The sequence below is a fragment of the Rhincodon typus genome, chromosome 1 (genome assembly GCF_021869965.1).
Source record: "Rhincodon typus isolate 14 chromosome 1, sRhiTyp1.1, whole genome shotgun sequence".
Taxonomy (NCBI): Eukaryota; Metazoa; Chordata; class Chondrichthyes; order Orectolobiformes; family Rhincodontidae; genus Rhincodon; species Rhincodon typus.
The window spans coordinates 20,943,028-20,955,826 of record NC_063332.1 but is presented as its reverse complement, the minus strand read 5'-3'; the positions used below and the strand labels follow the sequence as shown (position 1 = coordinate 20,955,826).

General features: G+C 41.0%; 1 protein-coding gene across 2 annotated transcripts in view; it reads right to left on the bottom strand.

Moving 5' to 3' along the window:
• Positions 1-3,662: 3,662 nt before the first annotated feature.
• The window catches only part of LOC109916638 (E3 ubiquitin-protein ligase RMND5A), a 51,390-nt gene continuing 42,253 nt past the window's right edge, over positions 3,663-12,799 (bottom strand). For both annotated transcript variants that reach the window (XM_048597768.1, XM_048597760.1), the window contains 3 exons: positions 8,396-8,498; positions 6,396-6,550; positions 3,663-4,511 (listed from right to left, as the gene is read on the bottom strand). In XM_048597768.1, coding sequence (XP_048453725.1) covers positions 4,448-4,511; positions 6,396-6,550; positions 8,396-8,498 — 322 coding nt within the window. In that variant the 3' untranslated portion in view covers positions 3,663-4,447. The remainder of the gene's footprint in view (positions 4,512-6,395; positions 6,551-8,395; positions 8,499-12,799) is intronic.

Here is a 12,799-nt window from a genome sequence, read left to right as displayed (position 1 = left end):
TCCTGGGGAACAATCCATCCAGCCCTGGCGACTTATCCACTTTCAAGGGTTCCAGCTCCTTGAGCACTTCAATCAGCGGTTCTGACACTGTTTGTTTGGCAATTTCTCCATCTGCAGACCCTCTCTGGGTTTATAAGGCCCTTCCATATGGGGTTGGTGCTGGCACTGAGAGGGCATTGGGCAGTTGGGTGATGGGCTGGAAATGGGCCAATGGGTGAAGACCCTACACCAATGGGCAGCTGGGTCTGACCATGAGTCTGGGTTCAAATTGGAATTCCCGTAGGATCTCACTGGCAAATACCGGAAGCAAATCCCTGTGGTATCCAGAGTCAGCCCCTCCCACTAGAGCAAAAGGCTAGGGGGCAGCAGGACATCCCCCCACCACCACCAAAACCCCCAACCCTCCCCTCACTAGAGCTGTCCCTGTCCATCAGCGACAGCTGCAGATCCACTGGGTGGGGCAGCGGCTTGTACTCTACAACGACGGCCTGCTTCCTGCAGCAACCAGCCATTTGTAAATGTTCATTGTTTGATGTTGCTGTCCATTCAGAGCTCCTCTCACATTCTCCCACCTGCCCCAGCAACACCTACATTAAACTGCTGGCTGCACTACACATCAGCCCTCCCATTGGTCCAGGTGGGTGCCTTCTCCTAGTGACAGCCTCCTAATTGGTTGCCCTGGAGAAAAGGCTCGTGTGTGTGACCAAAGGTTAACTCGCTGCATCTGAGCAGCATCCTGATGGCTGGGTGACCACTCTGTGAGTGACAGACAAAGACCAGCTTCACTGACCAATAACAGAAGTTGCTGGAAAAGCTCAGCAGGTCTGGTGACAATAGTGAAGAAAAAAGATCAGAGTTAACGTTTTGGGTCCAGTCACCCTTCCCCAGTTCCTCAGTTCTGAGGAAGGGTCACCGGACCTGAAACATTAACTCTGATTATTTTCTTCACAGATGCTGCCAGACCTGCTGAGCTTTTCCAGCAACTTCTGTTTTTGTTTTGATTTACAGCATCCACAGTTCTTTCGCAATTTTTTAAAAAAAGAGATATTGAAACTTTGGTCAGAATAAAGGAGGTATGGCTCAGGTACAGGCAGCTGGGATCAAGGGAATCCCTGGAGGTATACAAGGGATAAGGAGCTTACTGAAGGAGGAAATCAGGAGGGTGAAAAGGGGACATTAGATAACTTTGGCTTAGGGTGAATCCAAAGAGATTCTTTAAGTATGTTCAAGGAAAAAGAATAACTAGAGAGGGAATAGGGCCTCTCAAGGACCAAAGCGGACATGTGTGGAACCGCAAGAAACGGGTGAAGTCCTCAATGAATATTTCTCGTGTTTATCGAGGAGAAAGACACGAAGACTTGGGAACTTAGGGGAAGTTAGTGGCAATATCTTGGGGACAGTACATATCACAGTCGAGGTGGTGTTGGAAGTATTAGAATATATGAATGTGGATAATTCTCCTGGTCTTGATCAGATATATCCAAGAACCCTGCAAGAGACTATGGAAGAAAGTACGGAGGCCCTGGCCGATACATTTGCATCGTCATTAGCCACGGCTGAGGTCCCGGAAGACTGAAGGGTAGCGAATGTTGTGCCCTTAAAAAGGGCTGCAAAGAAATACCTGGGAATTATAGACCAGTAAACCTAACATCTGTGGTTGGCAAGTTACTTGGGAAGATTCTGAGACAAGATATACATGCATTTGGAAAGACAGAGTGTGATTAGGAGTAGATGGGATGGCTTTCTGTGAGAGATCATGCCTCACAAATTTGTTAGAGTTCTTTGATGAAGTGACCAGGAAGGTTGATGAGGGCAGAGCAGGGCAGGGCAGTAGACCTAGTCTACATAGATTTCAGTAAGGCTTTTGATAAGGTTCCACATGGTAGGCTGTTCTGGATGGTTAGATCACATGGAATGCAGGGAGAGCTGGCAAATTGGATATACAATTGGCTTGATGGTAGGAAACAGAGGGTAATACTGGAAGGATGCTTGTCTGACTAGAGGCCTGTGACTAGCAGTGTGCCTGAGGGATCAGTGCTGGGCCCATTGCTGTTTGTTATCTATATCAATGATTTGGATGAGAATGTACAAGGCATGATTGGTAAGTTTGCAGATGACACTAAAATAGGTGGTATTGCGGTATAGTGATTAAGGTTATCAGAATTGCAGCAAGATCTTGATCAGCTGGGGAAGTGGGCCAAAAAATGGCAAATTGAGTTTAATATAGATAAGTGCGAGGTGCTGCATTTGGAAAGATAGGAGTTTCATGGTGAATGGTAGGGCCCCAAGGAGTGTAGTGGAAGAGAAGGACCTTGGAGTTCAGGTGCACGGTTCTCTAAAAGTGGAGTCACAGATAGACAGCGCACTGAAGAAGGCTTTTGACACACTGGCCTTCATCAGTCAGGATTTTGAATATAGAATTTGGGAAGTTATGTTGCAGTTGTAAAGGACATTGGTGAGGCTGCACTTGGAGTATTGTGTTCAGTTCTGGTCACCTTGCTATAGGAAGAATATTATTAAACTGGAAAGAGTGCAGAAGAAATTTATAAGGATGTTGCCAGGACTCAAAAGATTGAGTTATAGGGAGAGGTTGGACAAGCTAGGTCTTTTTTCTTTAGAGCGCAGGAGACTGAGGGGTGATCTTATATAAGTGTGTAAGATCATGAGAGGCATGGATAGGGTGAATGCACTCAGTCTTTTTCCCAGGGTTGTGGAATCAAAGACTAGAGGGCATCAGCTTAAGGTAAGAGGGGAAAGAATACATGAGAACCTGAGGGGCAATTTTTTTTTTTTTTTACACTGAGGGTGGTACACATATGGAATGAACTGCTAGCGGAAGTGGTTGAGGCGGGTACATTTAAAAGGCATTTAGACAAGTACATGGATAGGAAAAGTTTAGAAGGATACGGGCCAAGTGCAGGGAAATGGGCTTAGCGTGAATGGACATTTTGGTCGGCACGGACCAGTTTGGGCCAAAGAGCCTGTCTCCGTGCTGTAGGACTCTATGACTCTACTACTTCTCTCACTAACACCTGAAGAAAGAGTGAAGCTCCAAAAGCTTGTGTTTTCAAATAAACCTGTTGGACTATAACCTGGTGTCATGTGACTTCTGACCTTGTCCACCCCAGTCCAACACCGACACCTCCCTGTCAATAGTGAGGTAACATCTGGATTAGATCAGTCTCTTTAAGATTTACTATGTAATCAGAGATTGTTGAGGTGTTGTGTCTGTATGCACTGACTGACAATCTGGTAAATGCGGCACAATCAGGGAGTAGTTACGCAAAGGTAAGTTACATTTTTATACTACTGCTTAGGACTAACAAGTCTTACTTATGTCTCCCTCACTCTGGCACTTTGTCCGAGGGTATAATGTGTAATGACAATGTTCACAACACAATCAGTATGAATGAAAAATACGAGGAATACAAGGAAGCTGGAGCATGAGAAAATTAATTAAATTTCAACATTATTCACAAAGCTCACGATGATGCCAGTAGGGTACTTTGGAACTCTTTTCCAAAATGCAGGCATTAATATTGAATTAATTTATATGACAGAGAACAGACTTTAGAGCAAATGTTATAATGCTATTTCAACAACCCATTCTTAAATAGAACATGACAGTGTAAACTTCAAACAGTGATGAAATACACAAATGCTTGGTATACAACTTCTGTTTAATAAGATTTTCACTATTATATTTCAGGTTGTAATTATGTATTGGACATGGTACCATACACCTAACTAACTTATCTACATGAAGCAGAATTATACATGTTTATCCTTCATGCATTGTTTCCTTTCCCCATGCCAATACTCTGCTAGCCCACTTCCAATGCAAATGCTTTTTAAATTTACAGTAAATTTAAATAATCAGCCCCTGGGAGCTCAATATATGCACACTCAATGTTTGAGCTTTGTGCCAAATTGTGTCAGGAAAGAAATTACATGAAAATATACCAAAGCTACCTCAATCAAACCAACATAGAAAGGTATGCAAACATTACCGGCAGTTGTCTACTCATACATTCAATTTTTCTATTTTCTTTAAAGAATGAAGATCACACTGAACTTTAAAAAAATCAAATTTAACCCATGAAATGACAATGATACTATGAGGAACCATACGAAAACATTGTTCATGGGTAATTACATATATTTTAAGTTTTAAAAATGCACTACTAGTATTGTTTCAATATAAAATAACTGCATGAAATGGTGAGTGCTGGTGTACTCACTTGATCAAGTATCAAGACCAAGCTGAGTTCAAAAGCCCTATTGCAACCAATTTATACCCAGTAGTCTTCCCTCTTTAGTCCATCCCAAATACACATCGGCATATTCACACCATCGGTAACTTAGCAAGCATTAGTCCAACAGAATAATGAATTGCTACAGCACTGCTCAAAACTTCCTAAACTATCCCCCCCAGTCACAATAATCTTCAAAAGAAGATCTGTTTTGCATCAGCTGGTGCTTGCTCCATTGGACAATACGGGCATTTTAACCTAGGAAGTGAAGAGATATGAGAATTAATTAGAAAATCACAGTTAAAAGAATCAGAGGAAGATAAACAGTCCTTCATGATCACCCTACCGGACAAAGTTTAACAAGCACAATTCTGCTGCAGACCTGTGGGTGACTTACCCACTCTCAGACATTTCTAAGCAAACGAGTTAAACATAAATCTATTGTTCTTAAATATTTCCTAAACTATCCATTGAATATTTTTTCCAATGTGAAACTATTCACTGACAGACCTAGATAAATTATTTTGCCTAGTGAGTGTGTACAGAATAAGACGACATAAGCTTAACAGTAGAGTTGGCCATTTCAGAGTGAAATCAGATAGTGTTTTTTTTATATGAAGGGAAACAAAGTATCGAACTCTCAAAAAAAAGTCATGAAGTTAAGATCTTACCCTGGAGTTTAGAAAATTGAGAGGTAATTTTATTAAAATAAATAAAATTCTGAAGGGAATTGAGAAGATACTTATTATGAAGTTGTACCCCTTGCCTGGGGAAATCAGAATCCCTATAGTGTGGAAACAAGCCATTGGGCTCATTGAGTCCACACTGACCCTCTGAAGAACATCCCACCCAGACACACCCCACGATGCTATCCCTGTAACCCTGCATTTTCCATGGCTAATCCACCTAGCCTGCACATTCCTTGACATAATGGGCAATTTAGCATGGCCAATCTACCTAACCTAACCTGCACATCTTTGGACTGTAGGAGGAAACTGGATCACCCTGACAGATAGACATGTGGAGAATATGCAAACGCCACGCACTCAAGAGTGGAATCAAACCCAAGCCACTATGCTGCTCCACTGGAAATCTAGAACACAGTCTCAGGTCAAGTGATACAGGGCTGGGAAAGACCGTTATTTAGAATTGAGATGACGCAAAATTTGTGGATGCTTCATTATTCAATATTTTTAAGACTAAGAGTGATGGATTTCTGGTCTCTCAGGAAATCATGATGGGTAGTACGCAGCAAATCAAATTTAAATTTGTTGAGCAGTCTGAATGGCTAGGCGGCTCAGTAGGCCATATAGTCAACTACTGCTCACCATTTCTCATGTTTTTAAAAGCTGTGGTGCTGGGTCAATGGAAATTTCTTAAGATTGAGACCAGTTTTTTTATTTTGAATAACAGTATCAAGCTATGTGAATAAGAGCTTGTTCTTAGTGGAGCAATGGTACAGATCAGTCATGATCCTTTTTTTTAAATACATACACAGAATGAGGGTGTCACTGGCCAGGCCAGCATTTATTGCCCATCAGGCAGTTAAGAGTTAGCCACATTGTTGTGGGTCTGGAGTCACATGTAGGCCAGACCACGCAAGGATGGCAGTTTCCTTCCCTAAAGGGCATTGGTGAAACAGGTGAGTTTTTCCGACAATCGACAATGGACTCATGGGCATTATTAGGCTAGATTTTTCCAGATTCTTATTGAATTCAAATTCCACCGTCGGCCCTGGCTGGATTGAACATGATGTAGAGGTGCCAGTGTTGGACTTGGAAGAACAAAGTCACATGGCACCAAGTTATAGTCCAACATGTTAATTTGAAATCACAAGATTTTGCAGTACTGCTCCTTCATCAGGTGAAGTCACCTGACAAAGGAGCAGTGCTTTGAAAGCTTGTGATTTCAAATAAACATGTTGGACTATAACCTGGTGTCGTGACTTCTGGATTGAACATAATCTAATTGAACCTAAAACAAGATTACGAGGAGCTGAATGACCTACTTCTTTTGTAATGAAGGAATTTTGTAAACAATCACCAAGGATGACCTACTAGCTATTTGTTCTGAGTGATAATTAATGCAAACATGGAATTGAAACATCCAGAAAATCTGAGGGGTTTGTGTGACAGCACTTACTTGCTTCCATTAATCATTTTGTTCAGAGCATCTCGTGAGATTATGTGGCCACAGACAAGCTTCATAGGTGGATTGGATTCTGTAGTCTGCTGTCGGAGAATTGGACAGGCAAAGATCGAATGATACCAACATTTTTTACCAAGGTCTACTTCAATCTAAAAAAAAAATTAGGAGAAAATTGCATTCAGTCATATGGTGGGTGTTTTCTTGCAAGAAAGCAATGCTTCAGGAATGATTAGGACTAAGAAAGAGGGGAAGTAGGAAACGGACTGTATCAGACTGAAAAGACACAGCCAAGGAGAATTTTAATAAGATTTTTGAGAGCAAAAACAAAGTGCCTAGGCAGAAAATTTTTTGGAACTGCATCTGTATCTGAGAAGTGTGTACCAAAGGAGATCAGAAAAGTAAGAAGAGGTTGAGACCATGCAGTGATTTGGCAAAGATAATAATCTTGTAATCAGTCAGCTGCATACAAGAAAGCAGATAAGGAATAGTAATCTGAAGAGGTTATATAAGAGTGAAAAGAAAGCAACCTATAAACAGTTTTGTGTAATTAGACTAGACATTTTAGTTTTTAAAAAATAGAAGCTTGTGAGTTGCACCAGCCACAAAATAACAAGAACCTAAGAGTACCTATTTCTCCTCTAATTCCAAGTTATGTCATATCAGCATTAGGGAAGCTCTCAGTTCAGGCACAAGCACTCCTAATTTCAGTTCAGTATAGGCTCTCGAAGAGGTTTTTCTATTTCATGCCTAATAATAAAATCCAATCCCAATATTCAAGGCAACTCACTGCAGTTTTGTATGTGTCTCCTCAGTATATATAAACTATTAAAAAGAAGGCAACCATTCTCTATTCTACTAGTTGTGAGTGCAGACACTGCAGCTAGCAGCCTGGATATCAGGATCAAAACCACCAGCTACTTTAGTAAGAGTTCTCATTTCTATTCAAACTGCTAAACTTCAATTACTGCTTCTCTGTATCACTTGATGCAAAATTGCTTCACAGCAAAACAATTGGAAAATTGCAGTTTACCACTTCTATTTCTCACTACAGCCATTGTTGTATCTACTACATTAGCAACTTAATGTTAAACAGGGATGAATCATGGGCTGTGATTTTCCCCATAAAAGGACTGTACTGAGCTGGCCCAAGCCTATGTCCTGTCAGAAATTCACTGTACAGTCAATAAAGTGAAACGACTTTCATTAGGGCTTTTGTGAATCTACAGCAAATTTAAACCGTATCTTTCCATTGCTTTTATATCTTTCCTACAATGAATTGCCCAAAATTGTAGTGCTCCATGGCCTTGTGCAAGTTAAACGTTATTTCCTGGCCTTTTTAAAAATAAATTTGCAATCCTGTTGCTAAAATTTTCTCTCCATGTTGCTTGTGGGAAGGTCCACATATTCCCATGACAGTGGGAAGGTCTAAATAAACTTACTTGTGGACCATATGGGTGGATTAGTCCTCAGCTAAAATAAAGTGGTTAGCCTTAGAAATCCAGACTGCAGTGCACCCCAGGTCTCTGATTCAAGGCTGCTTCAACACGTTGGTTCCAGGCTTTAAAATGAGAACACGACTCTGTGCAAAATATCAGGAATTTGCTTGAATACTTGCTACCAAAACGTTAAGGCCTTCAGCAAGGTGTTCTACATTGAACTTGGACTGAAACAGGGATAAGAAAGAAGTTTTCTGACTGTTAATGATTTTCTTCCCATTCTTCCACACAACTCATTTAATGCATTTCCAATGAATTTTGAAATAGCTTGAAAAGTCATCATATAATCAAGCAATTACCCAACTGGAAAGATTTGAATAACATGTACAATACATCCTTCACTATCTAACTGCCATACAGTAGAAGGTAGTAACAGCAATTCTTCAGCTTGGCTGCCAATTCTAGCAGCTGAACCCAAGTTGATCCAAACTCTATCAACAGTCTGGGTCTATCACAGGTTTACATACAATCTGAATATAAACATTAATACACACTCACTGGCAACTCATCCTTCTGATTCCATACTCCGGTGCATTGTCTCTGCTCGATTACTGCCTTAATGTTAATGAGAGCTGGCAATGCAATGCACCCTGCTGAAAAACTGAACAAATAATTATTAATAAAATTAAGATACATATATCAATTTAATACAAAAACGTTTCAAACATTATATGTAACATACTGTGAATTTGCTTTTCAATAGCTTTTGCAAACAGAAGATAATATTTGGCATTGTAAAGTACAGCATGTCAAATATTTCATTAATATAGCAGTAAAATTCAATTGTACTAGGTTTGAGAATTAAGATCCAGCGATCTTGAAGATTTTATTCTGAAAAGATGTTGAAATATTACAAAACACATGAGCTGCTGAGTAGAAGGCTCTGTTTAGACCAAACACTGGTAAGATAGATTAAGTACTAATGATTATATAGTTCAGTCATGACTTCTCTAGTTTTTAACGAGAAAAGAAAATGATTACTCTCTCTTGAACAAACAAAATAGTCCCTGGCTGAGAAAACAAAAATTCCAATTCTCAAATCAGTTAAGATGCATGAACGTAGCCAAAATGAATCATTCTTAAAAGTTTTTTGCTCAAAGTGAGAAGGATCACTCAGCCTTTGTGCCTCCTCAGGCAGGGCCAGTAAGATTAGGAACATATCAACAGGGAGAATAATTTACATATGTGAATTTGAAGTGGCACAACACTGCCATCAAGTGAATAAAAAGTATTTCCCCATACATAACACCACAATCAGGATCAATTTCTGAAATTACAGCATAAAATTATGTTGGATATACAGCACAGAAAGTGCCCATTTGGTCCTATTATTCTGTTAGTCTTTTTATTCGACAAGTCACCTCCCAGTATTGTTGACAAAGCACAATTTGGAAGTTCAAATGCTTTACTAACCATAAGAATTTCACAAAACATACCGCAAAGTGTAATATTACTGTGAAAAATGACTGCCCTTGTCATCAAGACAGCATGTGATTGAGTATGGCATCAAAAGTCAGAACAAAACTGAAGTCAATGGAAACCATGGCAAACTTTCCACTGGTTACACCTAGCACAAAGATGGCTGTGGTCGTTGGAGGCAGTCATCTGTTTCTGGACATCATTGCAGGGTCCCTCAGGGTAGTGTCCTAGGCCTAACATTCTCCATCTGCTACAATGATCTCTCTTGCAACATAAGTCAGAAGCAGGAGGATCATGGATGATTGCACAATGTTCAGCACCACTCACAAGATAACAAAACAACCAGTGTTCACATGAAACATCAGGACTGGGCTGATAAATAGCAAGTAAAATTTGTGACACACAAGAAACATTTGCCCTTGAAATTCAATGGCATTATCATTAATAAATAATCCACTATTCAACTTCCTAGCAGTTACCTTTGAACAGAAAATGTTCAGAAGTGAACAGAACGTACTATATAAATACTGTTACAACAAGAGAAGGTCAAAGGCTAGGAATTCCCCAGTGAGTAACTCACCTCCTGATTCACCAAAGCCTGTCTACCATCTGCAAGGCACAAATCAGGAATGTGATGGTATACTCTTCTCTTCACCATCCAGGACAATACAGTGCACTTGATTAGCACTGCATCCACCATTTTCAATGTTCATTCCCTACGTCATCAAAGTAGTGATGTACTGCAGCAACTCACTAAGACTTCCTCCACAGCACCTTCCTAACTCATGGTCTCAACACCTAGAAGGACAAGGGCAGGAGATGCATAGGAACAGCATACAAAGTTCCTGTCCAAGCAACACCATCACTGACTTGGAACAATATCACTGTTCCTTCACTTACCAGCAATAGAAATCCTGGAACTCCCTTTCTAGCAGCTCTGCGGTGTACCTATCCACTACAGACTCTAGCAGATTAAGGCAGCATTACACCACCATTTCTCAAGGGCAATTAGGGATGGATAATAAGTGTCCAAGCTAACGATGCTATCATCTGCATTCAAAGTATATGACAAAGGTCCCAGAGGTTTGCACACTAATATTTGCTCTTTTGGACCTGGAATCAAATTTAGTTCAGATTGGACTTAAGATGCCGTGTTGGGTGTAAAGGACAGAATTAGTTTGTCAAAAAATAGAAAATGCTGGAAACATTCAACAGGTGTAGCAGCATCTATGGAAAGAGAAACAGTTAACATTTTGAATTCAAGTTGACTCTTCTCTAGAACTAGGTTCAGTTCAGTTTAGGTACATAAGAACATAAGAACTAGGAGGAGTAGGCCATCTGGCCCCTCGAGCCTGCCCCGCCATTTAATAAGATCATAGCTGATCTCTTTGAGACTCAGCTCCACTTACCTGCCCACTTACCATAACCCTTAATTCCTTTACTGTTCCATAGAACATAGAACATAGAACAGTACAGCACAGTACAGGCCCTTCGACCCACGATGCTGTGCCGAACTTTTACCCTAAAGGTCTATCTAACCTCCACTGCTACCTTATACTATCATCCATATGCCTATCTAATAGCCACTTAAATGCCCCTAACGAGGCCGACTCCACTACCCTCTCCAGCAATGCATTCCACGCCCCTACCACTCTCCGAGTAAAGAACCTACCTCTGACGTTGCCCCGATATCTACCTCCTTTCACTTTAAAACTCTGTCCCCTCGTAAAAGCTACCTCTACCCTAGGAAAAAATCTCTGGCTGTCTACTGTATCTATACCTCTGATCAATTTGTACACCTCTATCAAGTCAAAAATTTATCTAGCCTTGCCTTAAAAACATTCAGCGAGGTAGCTTCAACCACTTCACTGGGCAGGAATTCCACAGATTCACAACCCTTTGGGTGAAGAAGTTCCTCCTGACCTCAGTCCTACATCTGCTTCCCTTTATTTTGAGTTGATGCCCTCTAGTCCTAATTTCACCTGCTATCGGAAACAACCTCCCTGCCTCCACCTTATCTATTCCCTTCATAATCTTATATTTTTCTATAAGACCTCCCCTCATTCTTCTGAATTCCAATGAGTATAATCCCAGCCTACTCAGTCTCTCCTCATAATCCAACCCTCTCGACTCTGGAATCAACCGAGTGAATCTCCTCTGCACCCCCTCCAGTGCTAGTATATCTCTTCTCAAGTAAGGAGACCAAAACTGCACACAGTACTCCAGGTGTGGCCTCACCAGGACCCTATATAGCTGCAGCATAGCCTCCCTGTTTCTAAACTCCATCCCTCTAGCAGTGGCAGACAAAATTCCATTTGCCTTTTTAATTACCTGCTGCACCTGCAATCCTACTTTTAGCGATTCATGCACAAAGACACCCAAGTCCCTCTGCACAGCAGTGTGCTGCAATTTTTTACCATTTAAAACATAGTCCATTTTGCTGTTATTCCTACCGAAATGGATGACCTCACACTTATCAACATTGTACTCCATCTGCCAGACCTTTGCCCACTCACTTAGACTATCTATATCCCTCTGCAGACTTTCAGTGTCTTCTGCACACTTTGCTCTACCACTCACCTTAGTGTCATCTGCAATTTTTGACACACCACACTTAGTCCCCAACTCCAAATCATCAATGTAAGTTATAAACAATTGCGGTCCCAACACTGATCTCTGAGGCACACCACTAGCCACTGACCGCCAACCAGAAAAACACCCATTTACCCCTACTCTTTGCTTTCTACTGGTCAACCAATCCTCTATCCATGCCAATACATTACCTGTAATACCGTGCAACTTTATCTTGTGTAGCAGCCTTTGGTGTGGTACCTTGTCAAATGCCTTCTGGAAATCCAGATACACCACATCCACAGGTTCCCCATTGTCCACCATGCAAGTAACTTCCTCAAAGAATTCCACCAAATTAGTTAAACGTGACCTACCCTTCATGAACCCATGCTGGGTGTTCCCAATGGGACAATTTATATCCAGATGTCTTGCTATTTCTTCCTTAATGATAGATTCAAGCAATTTTCCCCACTACCCAAGTTAAGCTAACTGGCCTATAGTTACCTGCTTTTTGTCTACTTCCTTTTTTAAACAATGGCGTCACATTGGCTGTTTTCCAATCTGTGGGAACCACCCCAGAGTCCAGTGAATTTTGGTAAATAATTACTAGTGCATTTGCTATTTCCCCCATCACGTCTTTTAGTACCCTCGGATGCATTTCATCAGGGCCAGGAGACTTGTCTATCTTTAGCCCCATTAGCTTGCCCAGCACTGCCTCCTTAGTGATAAGGATAGTTCCTAGGTCATCATTTGCTATAACCTTCTTGCCATTAGTTTTCGGCATGTTATTTGTGTCTTCCACAGTGAAGACCGACTCGAAATAACTGTTTAATGTCTCGGCTATTTCCTCATTCCCAGTTATTAAATTGGCCTTCTCATCCTCTAAAGGACCAATGTTTACCTTTGCCACTC